Source organism: Pundamilia nyererei, unplaced genomic scaffold, assembly GCF_000239375.1.
Source record: "Pundamilia nyererei isolate P.nyererei 1_Seehausen unplaced genomic scaffold, PunNye1.0 scaffold00004, whole genome shotgun sequence".
NCBI classification, from domain to species: domain Eukaryota; kingdom Metazoa; phylum Chordata; class Actinopteri; order Cichliformes; family Cichlidae; genus Pundamilia; species Pundamilia nyererei.
The window spans coordinates 6,004,025-6,023,326 of record NW_005187405.1 but is presented as its reverse complement, the minus strand read 5'-3'; the positions used below and the strand labels follow the sequence as shown (position 1 = coordinate 6,023,326).

The 19,302-nt window shown below is 39.5% G+C and overlaps 2 protein-coding genes across 4 annotated transcripts in view; both read right to left on the bottom strand.

The window, feature by feature from the left end:
• The window catches only part of arhgap21b (Rho GTPase activating protein 21b), a 36,630-nt gene extending 30,843 nt beyond the window's left edge, over positions 1-5,787 (bottom strand). The window contains exons 1-2 of the mRNA XM_013911572.1: positions 5,534-5,787; positions 4,399-4,596 (exon numbers count right to left, since the gene is read on the bottom strand). Coding sequence (XP_013767026.1) covers positions 4,399-4,470 — 72 coding nt within the window. The 5' untranslated portion in view covers positions 4,471-4,596; positions 5,534-5,787. The remainder of the gene's footprint in view (positions 1-4,398; positions 4,597-5,533) is intronic.
• A 1,919-nt stretch (positions 5,788-7,706) lies between these two features.
• prtfdc1b (phosphoribosyl transferase domain containing 1b) lies at positions 7,707-17,681 on the bottom strand. 3 transcript variants are annotated; one of them, XM_005721348.1, is made up of 9 exons: positions 17,539-17,681; positions 17,211-17,317; positions 15,755-15,938; positions 14,066-14,131; positions 11,273-11,290; positions 8,948-9,030; positions 8,690-8,736; positions 8,495-8,571; positions 7,707-8,390 (listed from the first exon to the last, which is right to left on the bottom strand). In XM_005721348.1, exons 1-9 carry the CDS (start codon positions 17,584-17,586, stop codon positions 8,343-8,345), a joined length of 678 nt encoding a protein of 225 aa, XP_005721405.1. In that variant the 5' UTR covers positions 17,587-17,681; the 3' UTR covers positions 7,707-8,342. The 3 variants fall into 3 exon arrangements, with proteins under 3 accessions (XP_005721405.1, XP_005721407.1, XP_005721406.1); XM_005721350.1 differs by having other exon boundaries at positions 15,785-15,938; XM_005721349.1 differs by lacking the exon at positions 11,273-11,290.
• Positions 17,682-19,302: the final 1,621 nt, after the last annotated feature.

Here is a 19,302-nt window from a genome sequence, read left to right as displayed (position 1 = left end):
TGAAGCTATGGGGGAGGCGGAGTTGCGAGTAACGTTGCGTAGAGACAAAAGTGGACGAAAGAGAGGCAAACCTGCGGCTCCACAAGTATAATTATAACGTAACATAGACTATATCGATATAAGATGTGACAATATCGTTTATATCTCGTATGAAAATATATCGATATTTTGAAAAAAACAAAACAAAAAAAAAAACACGATATATCGCCCAGCCCTAGTCCACACTAATGCATTTTTGTTTGAAAGCGCATCGTTTTCTCTCCGTTTTGGCCTCCCGTCCACCCTGAGACGGCGCTTTCCCCAAGGAAAAACACAGCGTTTTGAAAACGCTCTTGAAAACGCATACATTTCAAAACGGAGCTGTCCCGTTGCGGACACTCGAAAACGCAGGCTTTCTAAGATGATGACGCATTTCAGTCATGTGATGCAGTCATGTGACCAATTAAACAAAGATAGCAGAGTGCATTATACAGCAGTTGTTTTGACTGCTCTCAATTTTGACAGCCCTAAAAAAGATTAATATCATTTGTACAGATAGCTTTTCTTCAAATTCTTTAATTCTCACTCGCTTTTGTGAAAGCGCAGAACTGGAATGCAAGCGTTTTTGGCCGTTTCAATGTGGACGCACAACTCTGTGAAAACGACTGAAAACGCTAGTGTGGACACAGAGCGTTTTCAGATGAAAATGCCGTTTTCACATCTATCCGGGCTAGTGTGGACGTAGTCTTAGTGTCACATAAAACCCAAATGGCATTCCTTCAGGCCGAGGTGTACTCCATTACTAGCACACATTTGACTTCTGGTTTGTTGAGCAGTAATTTGATCTCTGTTGTTTTAAAATGTGGAAATGCCATCTCACCTTGGCACCTGATACCCCCTCTCACTCACAGCAGTGATCCTCTTTCCTTCACCTCTCACTGTTGTCAGCTTAGCTACTTTATCAGTAGAATTAGTCACCTCTCATAGAAATCTCTCTAGAAATCTTTTATAAACAAAAACAACTAGAAACCAAACGAGCAACTTTTGGGACAAGCCATCTCCTGTACCGCTGTCAGAGATCCTACTCGCCTGTTGCAAGAACGCGTCTATCTGAATCTACTCTGCTCTGTCAGCAGCAGAGAGCACCACCTGTGAAAGAGGGCACATAGAAGTTTTGCACAATGTGAAAAGGCGGGGGGGGGAGGGGGAGAGAACCCCCCCCACCCAAAAAAAACAACACAAAAAAAAAAAAAACCAAGACAAGACATACTGTTGGTTTCTCTTTGAGTGATAATTAAAAATTTTAAAAAAAATATACCCCACACTCAAAAAAAAGGGAAAAAAAAATCACGGCACAACCATTGTCTTATCTCGTTGTCTTATAAAGCTTAATATCCTCATTAGTCCACACTGTGCTGGTCGAACGTGCCAGCATTAACAACTTTTCTGAAAGAAATCCTGTTACATCCCGTATGAGTTTGTCATATAATGCTGCTGTTATAAACATTAAAGCTGGTAAATAAACAGTCTTGCTCAGCAGCTGTAAGCCCACCCCTTGGTTGTAATTTTGAACATACTTTCTGTTGATCGTTACTGAAACCCCAGAGGGCACGGAGAAGCCTCTTTGCATACGCGAAAGACTAGCAGTGAATTATTAAAAAAAAAAAGACAATTTCAAAAAAGCTCAGCACCAAGGAGTTGTAGTGATACTTCAGTTCTCTGCAGGATCATTTGCTTTAACTTTTCATTCTCCTCAATGGGTGAAATTACTGATGCCACTTGTTTTCTGAGCAGACATGTCAAAAACACTGGCATTATCTCACAAATTTTACTAAAAATACAAGCTACTGAAAACGAATAACATGTTAACATATTTGATAGAACTGCCTATATTTTAGGTTTTGGACCAAAAACACTGGGACATGTGTAACGGGCATTTTGCTTTCAAAATGATTTAGTGAGCAGTTGTTAAAAAGGAAAATATCCCCTCTTATTGGATTTGTCTGTAACCATCTGTAATCTTTCTTAGTTGTTTGAACAAGACACAGAGCATGTCACACAGTTTTCCATGTGTAGACATAGATGTTTTACAACACAGTGAGGAAAAACTGAATCACACAGCCCATCTCGTATGTTCTCTCGTGAGACGCTGCAGACACAATCATAACGCAACAGGAAGTAACAGACGACTTCTATCCAATTGAAGGTCAATTTTCCCTTCCGATTGCCATCAGTTAACCATACGATGCCTGCGCAGAGGGTTCTGTAAAAAGGCAGCAAGCCTAAATCAGATAAACACTGAGCTTTAATGAAGCCAGGGTTGTGGTGACAGGGGAAGTCTGTTTGTCAATGGTCTCCTACGGTGCTAAATATGGATCATGCTTCATCATCCAAAACAATAATCCAGTTCCAACCACTCTCATTTCTGTTGTTCTACTAGAGAATGAAAAGCTGGAATTATCCATCGTGAAAAAGGCATTCATCATACAGAAGCTGTAGGGGGGGAAAACCCATACAATAGAGTTTGATTTAGTAAACACCATAGGCCAATATAGAAATTCCTAAAACACACATAATCACACAACAGCACACTCATCAGCACTAAGCAGCACTGTGCCGCTAAATGAATGTCTGAAATCCAAGCAGAGGAAGGGCTGTCTGCTATTTGGATTCAGCTGCAATGTCTGAATACCACGCACTATTCAGCTGATAAAGCAGACAGACACTCCAGTGTGGAGGAGGATAATGCCACCAATCAAACTCTTGATTCAAATAACAGATATTTTTCCTCCATTTTTAAGCGTCTGCTTCACAGTATTCACTATAAACACTTTCCACATGTCTAATAGTTATAACGGATGAGAAAACTTTAAAAGAACAGGACAGACTAGTAAAGAATTAAGCAAGGGTGGGTGAGAAAGACTTTTCCCCCACCCCCAGATCCAGCTCCCGTCCCCCTGATGTAATCCCAAGAACACCAACAGTGACATGCTTTCTCTAAATTAATATGCAAGTCTTGTATCCAAATGATTTTCTTGATTCCCAACGACTGCAGCCATTGCACGCTCTTTTAAGATACTAAGAGAAAGTGAAAATCCGCCTAGGAAAATTCTTAGGTCATTAATTAAATCCAGTGTCATCATTTCCAGAAAATCCCTGAACCAGAGACTCCAGGGGGTTTCCGGCTCAAAATTAGCACATGAATTGGTTTGTGTGGTAGTCTTATTAGAGGGAGTGCTAAAAAGGAGGATTTCCTCTCAGGGCACTATTCTGTGGCTTTCCCTCATGGCACATCAACACTTACTAAAGTATTCACAAACAGGTTTCTGGGATCCTATGCAAAAGAACTGTCTATTTTCTCTCATGCTGTATTATTCATTCATTAAATGAGTGTAGTAGTGGCAAGCATGTATCCAGATGGCTGAAATAACAAAAGGTAAGCACATCATCTAAGTTTGTTTTCTTAGCTGTGACAGTGAGATGCAGCTAAGGCTGTGTCTGTTGAATGAGCTTCAACAGTGAATGCGCTAGTATGTGGTGTGCTGGTTGATCCAGAAATTTTAATTTCAGGCCTCTTAGGAAAAAACAAACAAACAAAAAAACCTCATCCCTGTGAATAAATTAGAAAAAGAAACCCCGGAAAACCAACTCTATTACTCTGTAATTGATTCATTATAATTTTTTAGGCATTATCTGCTGCCTTGAGTCTGAGATACAAAAATCAAATTCAGCACATCTACCTAGTTTAAAGTAACAACATAATCACCTGTATGTCCCTCATTTAGGGATGGTGATCATGCAAACTTGGGAGGCTTAAATGACAAGCTGAATATTAGATTAAAGGCAATGGAGGAAATCAAAGAAAACTACAGACTATAAATAGGTGCCCTTTCATTTCAAAGAGTCCCAGTTGCTACCTACTTTATTACAGTATAAAGGTCTTCATTCAGGCTGCAAGCTTTCAGAGGAGCAGATGGTGTCCTGTCTGGTACAGGGGTCACAGCTTAAAAATCTGAAAGACGGGTCTTGAATAAACACCATCGTTTGAGTTTGATTATAATTTCAAATCTGATTAAATGTTGTAACCAAAACCTGTTCTTTTGATCTGTTCATCTACCACAGCCAATCTTAGTTGAGAAAAATCTGAAGCACTCAAAAGAAACAAAAATCTGATGAGCATATTTATGACAAGAATAGATAAGAGGCACGTTGTTGACATAAAGAGCAAAAGAATTCAGCAGGGGTTGCTACAAACACAAACAGCTGGTCCTTGGTGTCAAACAAATCCCACCCCCACTCAAAACCAAACTGAAGGAGGTGGGATAACACTGAAACTGCAATCAGTTGGCCACAGAAATCCCTTTTGCCATCAGCATTTAACACATTTCAGGACTTTAAAGAAGTCTGACTCATACTCACCTCACAGAAAGAAGATCTTGCTCGTTGCCTCTCATCGTCTTCACAAGAAGGAACCCACCGTGATGCCATCATTTAGCTTCAGTTAAAATGCTGATGTCTGTAAAGCACCACATGAAAAATGTAGCTCCACCAGGATGTTAAAAAAAAAATGCTCCAATCAGATTCACACCTCCATACTTGCTGGATTTCTTAATCCATCTGTTTGAGAGATATGAGATGACATATGTGTTTAGTGCATTTAAAAAAACGAATTCAAAGGCAGATTTAGGAATCAGCTGCACAGCAATTACATCTCACACTACTCCAAGAGTCTGTACAAACAACATGAATGAATACCTTGGTTGTTTATAATAGCAGACCACTCGTGATTAATTCTAGACAATCAGCATTATGCAACAGGGTCCTAACCAAACGCTACTTCTAAATGCTGTTTTTGTGTCTCATCCTTGGAGAGCTTCACACTCAGGTGCTTGAAAACAGGCTGATTCAGGGTAATACTATGTGACGGCACATCATAAAAAGTTAGAACAAACTTAATTTGATAGTCAACTGTAATAATAATTCATTTTAACTAACTTAATGAAGTCTAATGTTGTAGTAGCCAACACCAGGACTATAACCAGCGTAAAGCACAACAACGTGGAGAGCCAGCGGTGCATTAACTGAATAGCCAGCAACAAGTGGACTGGGGACTGTCGGGAGGCTGGGCGAAATATGTCCGTCGCATTCAAAATTGAGACACGAAACCCCACAGAAATTATTTCTTACAAAATAAAAACACACGAACTTTATTTGCCGTTTGTGTTTCACGACAAAGCCGACGTTTGTGCTTTTTAGAGTATGGATTTCAATCACTTGATTGAAATCAATGTTTAAATGAGACACGAAGGGAGCATGCCGAGCTGTTGTTCCCGAGCGCTCAACAAAAGAAGCTTTTCCCTTTGTTACTTTACATAAAATACCACAATAAAAGCGGTCCAAACGTCCACGCGAGGCACTGCTGCCCCTTTTGCGTGTTTATGGAAGCTCCCTGTAAAACTAGCAAAGTGGGCAAAAGCGACAACCAAGCAAACTGCGGCAACAGGCTGCTAACAGTTAGCCTCCATGCTAACGGTTGGAGTTAAAACAAAGTTACCTGTGTAGTTGAGAAGCGTCATTACAGGCTGTCAACGACGGCGATGCTTATCCATAAAAACCCACAGAAAAAGTACAAACATATCGTATATGGTCCAGTGTGGAGGGCGTTGTCATAATTTAATAGAGTCTGAGTACAAACGACTTTCCGGTGATTAATCCAAACCTACTCAGTGGAGGCGCATGGTGCAGTTCGGAATTTTTTTTTTTTTTCTTTTTTTTTGCCTCCACTGTTCCCGACTCTCTGGGAGTCCACCTTCGGTCAACAGGACACTATCAGCCAATCAGGAGCGGGGTTGTATTTGACCGGGCCAATGAGGCGCGAGTTTACAATAAGCTTGTATCTGCGCTTGTAAACGGTGGCGTTTTTTTAACCGTTCCCGTGAACTATTAGAGCAGTATTCCCGGGAGAACAGGGGAGAAGATGAAAAGATGCATCGTGTAACAAATCCGCAATTCAAGCCGTTCAAAAACTCGTCGTGGTTTTGGTTTAATACGCACAGCAAGGGTGAACGAGGAGTCACATGCCCCGGTTCAAAGTGAGGTCGAGCTGAGCTAGTAATGTGGAGGGCAGTGGTGATTTCACACATACCACACAGCATAAAATCTTTTCTTTCATCTTATCCACGAAGCAGATAGTTAACAATAAATGGACACTCCTTCGCTGCACTTTAGCTGCAGACTGAAATAAGTGCTCGGATTCTCGGGCCCCTGACAAATGCCCCTTTTATGCCTCTCCAACATAAGGAGCCACCTGTTCCTGGGACTGGCAGCTTTTGTTACAGAGGTCAGTTAGGGAGGAGAATTTCACAAAGCTGTCCTGTCCAGCCGGTTCTACTTTCAGTGGGTCCAAGTGGGATATATCAGCTCTGAAAATTGATATAAAACCTAAATACTTAGCATTATATCTTCAAGCAGCTGTTTTTCTTAGATTTATGGTGTACATATTATTTATTAATGCAATTTGAGCTTTTCTCTTACACAGTACCAGTATTGTACTGTTATTAACTTCATTTTAAAAAATTTTTTTAAATAACTATATTGTTTATTATTGTGTATTGTAAATGTCGGGGGGGGGTTCAATTATTTTTAGTTTCCGTTTGTATGACTTTGTAATTCTGGAGAAATCACTCATTTCAGCCTCCATTAAAGTCAGCTGCACTAAAGCCTGTAGTTATTTAGATCCAAAAACATTTTTTTTATTACAACGTGATGTGTAATGCACATGTAGCACCCATGCACCCATAGTGCTGAAATTGCACTAATTCTTTCAGACATGTAATGCTGATATAAACACATATTTATGTCACACACATTTATATTAAAAGGTTTTTGTGCATTTGTTTAGCTGGACTACACAGCTCACTTGAGATTATATTGGGCTGAATGTGGCCTGTTAATTAAAGGTAGTTTGACACCCCCGCTTTAAAATATTACAACTATATTGAAGTTTGGTCCATAGTAAACTGAGAAATGCTATTGACATCCAATTGTAAGATATTATACATGAACTTTTTCTGTAATTGTGAATATTTACAGTGGTGCATTGCTGCTTTTGCTTCTGAAAAAGATCAGACTACTTCTTCCACTACTGTAAAAAGTACTGACTACAAATTTAGGGGTTGCAATAATGTAATTCAGTTGTAGCTCTTACTTTATCACTGTTGGAGGTCTGGTGAGTCAAAAAGGCAAAGTCTATTCACTGTCCCAAGAGATGGTTTTCTTTATGGCACGTTGTGCTCAGTGCTTAAGCAAAGGGAGTCACATGTCAAGTGCATACAAAGAGCACAGCAGCTCAGCACAACGAGCTCTCTTTTGTTCATTTTGTAAGTTCACTTACAGTTAAAACCCCCTTTTTAAAACAAAACAATGGCAACCTGATGTTTCAGGATGCTTTTGGTTTAAAGCTTTGCTACTTCAGGGCCTATATAGGTGCCAGTTTTCCATAAAATTAAGAGAAGCTCAACACCATTAAAAAGACATATGAAAAAAAGAAAAAGACTCCAAGCCCCTTTTGTATATCATCAGCCTAAGAAACATATTACACAAGGTCTTCTTTATATTCATAGCTCAGCCAAGGAACCATTGTAAATCAATTAGTACTAAAAACATTCATTCATAAAATCATGTGGGAACATTAATAGTAGAATGCAGAAATCTTAAAAAACATTTTATTGTATGTTAGAACATAAACTGATACAGAGAAATGACAAAAGTACTCTACAGCAAGTGAAAAAACAAGCAAACACACACACAAAGGAGGTAGTAATGGCACTTAGTGTTGACAAGACTTGAACTGTTTCTCCCCTGTGTGTTAAAAGTGATGGAAAATCAGATGAAACTTTAAAAAGGCATCGCACAGGTGGAGAACAAATTAAAAAAAAAACCCAACTTCCTTTCATTTTAGGTTTTGTTGGTATTCCTCACATGCAGTGGTTATTGAATGCTTTACATTTCATAAAAGAAGCAGTACACCTGGGATGATTGGATGCTTTAGATATAGAGTTAGAACAGCATTCCCCCCACTTAACACTACACGTTTTAAACCTGAATCACCTGTGTCAAAGCAACAAAGCTCCGACTTATCCTCAAGCATGCGCTTTTTGTGTTCAAATCTCCAGTTAAATGTTGCAGTGTGTGTTGTTAAAAATGTTAACATGTTCGGAACCAGGAATGTTATAACAACGCAGGCATGATTGGGATCAGATGTCACCATAGCAGCTGTAAGTCAATGGCATCTCACAGGAAGTGTCTGGGCTTGCTGTCCGATGACATCTGCTCGACAGTCGCCTCTATCGCCGGCCCTCTCTTTAAATCTTATATTTCATCTTCCCGGTGTCGCTGATCACGCAAATGTGCTAAAAGAAGCACCAAAGCACAGGTCTTTATTGTGTTACTGGATTCCCAATACAGTCGTCAAAAAAAAAAAAGAAAGAAAGAAAGAAGCCAGACACTGACTTACACTGAGATCTCTAAAATACTCATTGTAGTCTAAAGCATATCCAACCACAAAACGATTGGGTATCTCAAAGCCGACATCTGAAAGCACAAAATGACAAAGGCAAATATTTCCAATAGTTTGGGACTCGGCAAATGCAACAATTTTTTTAACTGTGAATGACTCACTGAGCCATAAAAGGGTTGGTCAGGTACGTACAGTCAGGAACACATGCTGAGCTATGCGGCACTCTCTTCACCAGCAATCTGAGGGAAACAAAAGCAGACATTATTTACAACAGCCGACTCAAACCGTCTCAGGAGACAGCGTCACTTCAAAAAAACCTGCGGTACCTGAGATCTGCATCACAATGTTAGTCTTTGCCTCTCTGTGTGTCTGTGTGTGTGTCTCGACTGAAAGGGGAAAACAGTGATTCGCAAAGCAGGAAATTGAGCTGGTTTTGTTTGGCGGCTTTACCCTGCTACTTTGATCATTTTGGGCCCGAAGGCTTCGACGTGCTTCAGGAGAGTCTTCATCGTCTTTCCGGTGCCTACAATGCCCTGTGAGGGTGGGGGTGGAAGATGTAGAAACTGGACTGAGAAAGTAATAACATGGCAGTGAGGAAAAAAAAAAGAACAAAAACTAAATTCTTCTTTCTCTGGACTAGAAGTGATACAGAAACTAAGTGCAGTCAGTGTCACACTGTACTCAAATTACGCAACTGTTTACAAGCATTCACTAGGAATTACTTGAATTCACTGAAAAGAGGAATTTAAACACAAACATGTGATATTCAATAAAAAAAAACAAAAAAAAACGTCATCTGACCTCTTGCTCTACGATGTAGGCAAACGCTGAGGCGAACCAAAGCCACAACAGTACGCTCGATCATGTCAGTGTGCCGCTGGTCAGCACGCACTACAAATATGTGAAATGTGTGACTGTCCTCACACATTTTTCATCTGTCACTGAATATGAGCCAGAACAGACTAACAGCCTTAGCCTAATTATAACACTGCAGGAATTTAAGATTTTAAAACCTATTTTACTTATTTTTAAATGCACTTTGCTTGTTTCCTTCTCTCATTTAATTTAAATTAAATGACCCATATTTAAATTCCTTACACAAAATAACTATTATGATGTAGTATGATCTGTTTTCTGTCAAGTCAACTCAAGAGCCTCTCACTACCACAGTGAATGCTTTATAAATACTTTATTATCACAGTCCTGGTAAACGTGGGGTTTCTATACAGAGGTCAGTCACTACATTGGCTGCACTTGCCAATAATGCCAAATCCTGTGCTCAAAACGTTGGTATTACTTTTGACAGGTGTTTGAGTTTTGAATCTCATGTCTCTGTCTCTAAGCTCATCCAGTCATCTAAGAAATATCGCTAAAATCCTTTGCTGTGAGCCCCGAACTGCACACTTGCTTCCCTTCACTGGCTTCCAGTGAAATTCAGACCACACTGCAGATTTTTATCAATCACAAAGCCCTGCGTGGCCTGCTGAGGTGTTATATCACCTGATCTCTGATCACCTGATCCGGGTCTTTTAACTGCTCCACGCAGGGGCGTCTCCAGAATTTTTTCATAGGGGTGGCCATATGGGAGGTGGGGGGGGCACAAAAAACAGAATTTCCAGTTTTATTATGCTGTTGTCAAACACAGGTTACTTGAAAAATATGGCAAAAAAGAGAGGAAGAAAATATATATACGCTTAGTTAATTTCCTGATATTAAAGTTGATATCACTGAAAATCGGTACCTGTGTGTATTTGTAGGTACTGTTTGTTGGGATATGTACACTTCTTTAAAGTATTCTCCTATCTCTCTCGTATCTAGTGAAACATTTTGTAACCTTGTGTGTTTCAGTGCTTTAGTATTAAAGTCATTACTATCTATCAGTGCTTGTATTTTACCCCTTGTAAATACCATGGAGTGATGACTGCCATTTTACAATACTGATAGCAAAAAGGGTTTTTTACTGATCAACCCACTGCACAAGTCAAAACTAAGACAAGGTTGTCTTTTTAAAAATGCAATTGCATAACACGTACACAGCAGTATCTATGTCTTATAAATATGGAAAATTCTGCCTGTGGAAATCCTGTCGGCTGAGTCATCGACCTCCTTAGAGCCTTTCCTGATTTTGACTTTTTATTTCCTTTTAACTCTGTTACTTCCTGTACAATGTGACGCACCTGATGTAATGTATTGGTTTTTGTGAGACGCTAAGTCTTTCCATCTTGCTTTATCCCGATGACGTTGACACACAATAACGATTTTAATATTACTTAAAGCTGAAGCGGCCACAGATTGCGAGTTCCCTGTCACACACAGTTGTGCACTAACTAAAGGGAGCTGTTTCAAAATGTTTACTCCTACAATCTTTTTACAGTAAGTATCATGAATGCCCACGATGATGACTGCAGGCCTACATTTCCTTTTTATTTCTTTGCAGCGCACCTATTCCAGTATGTAGGGCAAGGCAAGATTTTCAATGATGTTAGTTAAAACACACACACACACACACACACACACACACACACACACACACACACACACACACACACACACACACACACCCACCAATAAATCTATTTGGTTTCTCAAATATGGGTCAGGCAATTAAAAAGTGTCCTCATGTTGAATTCAGGACCTTCAAGAAGAAGATAAAAACTTTAAATGAGTTTTCCTGACCTGGAAAACATCATCATCAACAACAACAACAAGGAACACAATAAGGTCCATTTGGTGAACACGGGGAAAAGCAGAGTAGCAAAAACATGGCTGACTCACCTCCACAACCAGAACATTCTTATGGAGCGAGCATGTCGGGGAGAAAAGAGAGGGCAGGAACAAACAATTACTCTTGATTGAAAACTGATAATCTGCTCCACACTTACTCCAAGACTAAAACTCACACGTTTAAAAAAAAGACAAAAGCCATTTAGAGGTGATTTAAGAAGCAATTAATTATAAACAGAGAAATACACTTTGTTGTGTTCTGAAGTGCAAAACCAAACCAACTGACAAATAATGTTTCAGGAAATGATCAGGCTGCAGCTGAAATAAAAGCAGAAGTACTGAAATATGGCCAATATCAGCTAAACCAACCACATTTTTTCATACACTACATCCGCGAGACTCTTTGCATTTATGATATCAGTGATTCAGCTAAACGAATGATCCTAATCCAGATTGGAAAGCTATGTTCCTGCAGCGCTGCCCTGAATGTCGCACAGAAATAGCTGAAATTCTGCGAATGTCTGTCTAATAAACTGAAGACGACTGGGCAGTGTCTTTATTAAGAGCCGCTATCTGGGCTTCGCTTCAACTTAGCTAGGACACGATGAAAAGTGAAACTCTCTAACTGCCAGAGTTTACTCCACTTTTTTAAACAAAGGGTTCATCCGAGGGTGCAGTCGTGCTTTGTTTAGGACTCATTATTCATCCAGATTTATTTAGAGCGCACTAAACCCTGGAGAAATGCAAAAGCAATGAGCTATACAAGATATGTAAAGCTCACTGTCTGAAAACTATATTTCAGGGAGGTCAAAAAGCAAATGAACAGTAATGTGTACACTGTTAAACAATTAGGTAACCTCTTCCTGGAAAGCATCACCTCATTCTGTTAGGACCTGGGACAAAAATTAGCAGCACGTCACAGTGAGCTCAGGGATTTCACAAGCACACTAAAGATTCTGTGAGGAAAGCAGTGAGTCAAGCCTACTACCTCATATCCTATTCAAGTTTTAGGCACCTGGCTACTGTGTGCATGTACTGCTGAGGTATGCGCATGACTGTGAATGTTCATATCAGCTGACTTTAATTATCTAAAAATACCACTGCTGACTTGTAACTCCCATAGTAACGGTTAATGATTCATCCCTCTGTATGCTTACATAGATATGTGCACGTGTGTGTGTGTGAGTGGGAGTTAAAGCTGCTTACTTGGCAAAAAGGTTGTACACAGATTCTTTTATAAGAAATATATGGGTATGAACAGCAGAGCTCACATAATTGTGAGATGGTTCAAATCTCTGGTGAAAATTGGAATTTAGGCCGGTTTTATTTATTTATTTATTTCTAATAAACCAGATTTAGTAAACAGAAATGTGGTTTGAATGCTCTGTTATGCCAAACACATTTACTTAATGCTAAGAGGAGTGCTGTGTGCTCTCTATAGGCTCATCTTGTCTGTCTTTTTCTTTTCTTTCTTTCTTTATTTATTTAATTGTGTAATTTAGGCCACTTTCCCTGCTGAATAGTCTTTGAACCTTTTAGGACTTTCCAGATTGAATATAAGCACACAAATATTTTCTCATTCGCTTTTATTTCAATTTTTTGTTTTGAATTCTGCTTATTTTCAGTTAGTTTCTTGTTTCAGTTTAGTTTTTATTGTATAAAATGTTTACTTTTACTTTAGTCTGAATTAGTTTCAGTGTTAGTTTCCGTCTTTGTATTCATCATTGTATGGCGGGCACATGTCCAAGGCAAGATTTGGGCAAATCAGCAGAGGTATTACAATAAAAACACAAAACCATTTGAAAGCAGTTGACTCACTGTCTCATGGACATCTAAAGACATCCATCAACGCCTCATCAGGCATGTTGTAACTACATTTTTACCAAACTAAAACTAAGGGTATTTCCTCTATACTTTTAATTTTATTTCAGTTAGTTTTCAAAGTTCACAATATTGTTTCAGATAGTTTTAATATTTTTTAATTTGTTGCTTTTATTTTTGTTTTAGTTGACTAAAATGTTTTAGTTTGGTTTAATTTCACTTTAATAATACCTCTAGTGGTCACTCAGCACTATGAATGATCTGCTGCCGTCACAGAACCCCATCATGCTGTAATCAGTGCTGATTATTCTTTCTAAATCAAACTAGTTACATGTCATGTAATCAGGGCCTTTAATGTTAGATTGAGTCCTTCCTAACCTGCTGTAAACAAACAAATAAAATGTTTTCTTTGTCATTTTTTTCCGAGACACAAAAAATACAATTATGTATATATGTATTTTACAAGAAAACAGGATGAAAGCATCTAAAAGTTTTGCTTTTCTTATTTCCAATCCTGGATGTGATTTTACAACTCTTTATAATAAGGTGACTGTCATCACCACAAGTCTGCACTGTTTCACTGAGACCCTTTGTTAGGTGGCATGCACTATCAAAGGCTGGCAACAGCCTGCACACACACTCGAGTTCTGTGAGCAACCATCTCTGATTACAGGATAACACGACGAGCCATAGAAGAGGGACTGTGTTAAGTAAACCTGTCATCCCCTTGATCTACCGAGGTACGCACTCAGTATGGCCTCCAATTTACACCATACATTTTGCTTCACTTGAGATAAAATGGAATAAACCTTTTGTCATAGCTGGCATGTGATCAGCGCTAGGTGTGTCAGAAACTGCCATCTTTGATCTCATTCACTGAAGTGAGGCAAACAGCACATTAGAGGGAAGGGTGCCCTCTTGAGGCTGCTGTCTATCAACAATCACCATCTCCATGCTACCTATTTTTACAAAAGCAGGGCCCATCATAAGGCTCAGACGTCTCAATGATAATGAAAATCTTACCTTTCCAGCTAATAAAGACAAGTCCTCTCCTCCGAGGATGTGAAGATCCTCTGTTGACTCGTCATTCTGTGGACATAAAATACAGGAGAAATATTTTCAATTATCCATTCATCTATCTATAACAGATATGATCTCTCAAGAATGCACTGAGTCTATTCTGGAGCTTCATCTCATTTGGACATGGCTGAAAAAACACCTCACCCAGGAGGCATTAGGGGTGGGGGGAAAAATCGATACTGTGTAGTATCGTGATATTTTGTTTGCTAATAATGTATCGATACAGGGACAGCAGAAATCGATATTTTGTTACAAAAAAAGTTTTTGTGCTCTGACTTCAGAGCATGTTGATCAGCTCCTTTTTCTGAGCAAGAATCCTGACATTCCTTCACTGTCCAAATGTGTTTAACTTTTTTTTGGCAGCAATAAACATGACAGTGTACTTATTTTAATTTAAGACATGTTTTATTTTAATTTTAAAACTTTCTTTATTTAATGTAAATTTATATTTTGTTTTAATTTACTTTCAAATTCTTCAGTTGCTGAATGGGCTGCATAGTTTTCATAAATTGCATAGTTCAGAATAGCTATAATTGTACCAGATGGTTGCGTTCAGTTAAGTTGGACTAGACTGTAATACAAACCGTTCAGTTTGTCAACAATATAACTGACTGAAATGAGAGAAAGACTGAGTGTGAGACTTTGATATTAGATAAAATGAATATTGATAAAGTTTACCTTTATGTACAGAATCTGAATATCGCAAAATATTTTTAAAAATCGCAATAATATTGTATCGTGCGTTAAGTATTGTGATAATATTGTATCGTGGGATGTATGGTGATTCCCACCTCTAGGAGGCATGCAAGTCCAATGCCCGAACCAGCTCAACTTGTTTAATGAGGTATATCTGTTCAATTCCTCATTAACTCAGATATAATCAACTAATCACATGACAGCAACTCAAAGCTTTTATGTATGTAGACATGGTTAAAATGACCAGCTGAAGTTCAAATCGAGTTTCAGAATAAGGATAAAAGAGGAATTAAGTGACTCTGAGCATAGCTTGGCTGTGACTGTGCCAGACCGGTCTGAGTATTTCAGAAACTGCTGATCTACTTGGATTTTCCCACAGAACCATCTCTAGGGTTCATAGAGAATTGTCCAAAAAAGAGAAAATATTCAGTAAGTGCCAGTTCTCTGCGTGAAGATGCATTGTTGACGCCAGAGGTCAGAGGAGAGACTTCATTGATCTGATAGAAAGGCAACAGTAACTCAGATATATCTGTATGCACATCACACTGAACCCTGGAGCAGATTGGCTGTCACAGCAGAAGACCACACCGGGTGCCACCTTCGTCATCTAAGAACAGGGAATAATTCTCCACAGAGAAGTTTAACCCTGTGTAGCTTGAAGGTGTACCCAATAAAGTGGCCAGTGAGGGTATCTCACCAGCAGTACTTCACAGCTAAAAAAAATTTTCAGCAATCACATCAAATCATAACAGCACTTTCAAGGCAAAGTTAGAGGAAGACACCAATGTTCTAATGCATGAAAAATAATACACATCTTGTGACTAACTCTAAACTCACAGGTGATACTTTTGAGCGTGAAAATGCTTTCCACTTCTCACACAAATGCCACTCAAGATAAACTGTCAGCTTTCTTTGCTGGAGTGGGCAACAGCTCACCAAGTAACTCTTGAGACGAATGAAGTGTACCGTCATGGGGATTGTGCGGTTGGAGTTGTGGCTAAGGTCCTTGATCCTGTCCACCAGGTCGGCACAAAACTGGTAACCTCCTTTCAGCACGCACAGGACCACAATGGCGTGGTTCCCCAGGTCATCCATGATGTTTCTAGCGAGACGTTCTGTTCTGTGTACAATGAAGAAAAGGTGAATTACCTCTTAAAGACCTCTTTTCTCGTCAGTTAAGACAGTTTTGAAATCCCTGTCGGTCCACAACCATATGTGATGTTTAAATTTGTTTAGCTTTGTGTTATTATTTCACCATATTGAATAATTCTGGTTAAATATGCAAAGACAGGTAAACTGATTGATTAACCGTTTACTACATTTAAATAAATGTTTTAAATATTTTATAAGAAAGAAAAACAGATGGCTTACATGTGATTTAAACTGACTACTGGCAAAGCACTTTTTGACACTAATTGAGCACCTAAAACGCTTATTCAGCCAGTCGCACGCACATTCCTACTGCACTTTTTATTCTATGCCTAAGCAACTTGTTTAAACATCTGACCACAACTATACATAGTAGTACATGCCCATGCTTCAGTACTGTTCCGCCCGCTCATGCTGTTTGACATGAAATAATAATCATAAGGTGTTCTACGTGCGTAAATTCTAAAAATGGTTGATTTGAGCCCATTGCTAGCTGGTTGCCAGAGAACCTCTTTTGTAGATATAAATTACAACTACTGTTATTACATAAAACTGACATAGTTCTGTTAGTGCACGGGTATTAAGAACAGATCATTTTAGACCTTTGTTAGACGATTGCTGGGAAACATCATGATGTCATGATATCGGTAATAGATTAAAAACTTCAGGTGCATAAAATGTACCCGTGTGCCAAGTTTGGTTATTTGGCTCCTGATCGTGTAACGGCAGGTAGCAGAAACATAAACAAACCCACATACAGAGCTTTTGTGTTTTACAGTAAGATAAAAAGCTTTGTGTCACGTGACAAAAACACTAATTATTTAATTAAAAATTCATTTTCTGATTTCTTTTATAGACATACAGAAGTTAATAAGTACTATTTAAAACAAAGTATGATTGAACTCCTGCTGGCTTTTCTCTTTTTACCAAAAAAGTATGAATACACGCGGGGAGTTACTGTGGGATTTGAGCTTTTCATTGGGGAGCTGTGGTTTTTTATTTGTTTTGTTTGTTTCTTTGGGGAATTTCTAAGCTTTACCAGGATTCATTTCAATAAAAGCATGCCAAAACCTCCGTCAAGTTCATATCGCATAATCTGTGCATGATATCCCCTGGATTTCCCCAGAAACTGTACAAAGGCTTTTATGCAGCCCCCGTGCAAAAGCATATGGGAACATTACTTCCTTGATGCACGATTTTATCAAAGAACAAAGAAAGCGACTTCCCAGTTGTAGCCATGTACCTGTCCATAATCACGCCATGCGGGATGATGACGCAGTCTAAATCTCCGGAGTAGTGTGCTGGATAGCTGAAGAGATCTAAACTGTAGCCTGGCCAGTCATCTTTAATCTGCAGGGGGGTAGATAAACGCAAACATCATGTTTCTGCTGTACTACAAGGAGAAAAACAGCGGGTACGAGTTTTATCTTGTTTGCACCAGAAGCGCATGTGACTTTAAGCAATCTGCAAGGCGCGCAAAGTTGTCTGCCTGCGCAAATTGTGCATCCCTACACGAGCGACGCTTTTCTTCGACACTTGTCCCTTCCCCGTCAGCCTCCTAATTTAATTACCACAATCCCCTCGCTTCTTCCTTCGGACTGGACGGCAAATTCTGCCATGTTGTTTTTCCACCGCCACAAAAGGAGCTTTTGTCTCAGGAAAGTTGATAGAGGGAGTTGGCACCAACAGGAGAGAGGAGGAGCATCGGGGTGAAGGAATGTTAGGAAACCGAACACTTTGCATTTCTCGCTGTCAAACAGCAACCATCCAGCAGGGGCGCTCTAACATTACATTTACATGTAGTGCTGCTTTTCATGGGGCCCCACCTTTCTGTGTGTACCTGTTCAAGGGCTAGTAATGAAGTGATCACTTTTTGGCACAACACCGGGCAGTGTTGGAGAGAATACCCAAAACTAACAGTATACTACAGCATACAATCATGAGGAAAATCATGCAACAAAAAATATATATATTTATTAAATGTTTTTATTATTCAGAACGGGCAGTGCCGTGGAGATCGTTTCATGAAATCTGCCTTTTTCTAACCATGCATCATTTTTACAAAGTTACAAGTCTTTCAGCTGAAAACGTCTTCTGTAAAAAGGAGAGCAGCTCTGAAATGCAATCATCAGTATTCACCGGAAGGCTTGATATTTGTTGATTTTGAATTGCCATGTTTTTCACATATGCATATCATTCTGCTGTCACTGTTTTTCCATGACAGGAAAATACACAGAGACTGAATCTGAGTGGTTTTCTGAGAGGAAAGAGTGAAAGAGATGGATCAGCTGCAAAGAAAACAGAAGAGGCGTCATCACTCTGGGGATATAACGAAAGTTTTTAGTGTTGTGCAAGAGTAACTGGGGGGAAAAACCCAAAACTGAAATGATGATTACTGATAGGGTTAGGGTTTTACTTCAGTCAAAACATTCCCACTGGGAAATACTGAAAGCAATCTTTCCTGTTCCATATCACAGTGTGGAGGATGTGAAAGTTTTGACAAAATGTGTTAAAGTCGCCATCTAGTGGAAGAAGACAAACACTTCTGGCTCTTCTGTACACAGCTTTTCTTCTGATCAATCATTTTGTCTTCATGTAACTGAATCTTTAAACAGCCTGGATACATGACTCCTCTTAAACATTCATTAAAACGTTGCCTTGTGCCATTATAAAAAATAAGAGATGAGTAACAGACTGTAATACAGAAAAATTCAGGGGCCACACCCTGTCTCCTGTGCATGATATAATCTGTGGGTTACAGTGTGTGAATAAGTGAATTTAAGATGAAGCATCCAGGCAATGTGTGAGTGGTAGTTTCACTGCATATTCAAGCAGTATGGGCTCTGCTGAGAAGAGGGAGACACAAGGTGTCTGAGCCACTCATCCATGCCCCTTCCACAGCAGCTGCAATTTAAACAGTGCTTCACTGACAGCTGGAAAACAGATGTCAACAGCAGCATTATATTTCAGTCGGCCTGTGCAGTGTCACCACCTCGGCGGTGTGAGAATTACGCTGCATGACAAAAAAAATCCCTCAAAAATTAAGTAAAACTCAGTCTGCGTGAGTTATCTCACTTGATGTTATTGTTTCAGATGACAAAGCTGCAGGCTTGACACTGGAATAATCTCGCTCATGAGCATCTACTGCAGCACTGCAGAGGCCAGGAGATGAGAAGTCTTGTCAGATTGTTTTTGAGGCCCTCTCTGCTGGTGAGCACAACCCGGCTCCTTCGCTGCCCTCGGGGTGCAGGGGAGCAGTCTGGCTTTGGCACTTCACACTCGCTCAGCAGTCAAGGCCTCTGACCGTCCGCAGACTATACCACCAACTGCTCCCA

Excerpts from the sequence above, each read along its gene's own strand:
- prtfdc1b (XM_005721348.1), bottom strand. The coding sequence starts at position 17,586 with ATGGCAGAATTTGCCGTCCAGTCCGAAGGAAGAAGCGAGGGGATTGTG. Across the intron at positions 15,939-17,210 it reads CATGGCGTGATTATGGACAG|AACAGAACGTCTCGCTAGAA; the intron begins GTACATGGCTAC and ends CATTGTACACAG. Across the intron at positions 14,132-15,754 it reads TTCGTCTCAAGAGTTACTTG|AATGACGAGTCAACAGAGGA; the intron begins GTGAGCTGTTGC and ends TTATGTCCACAG.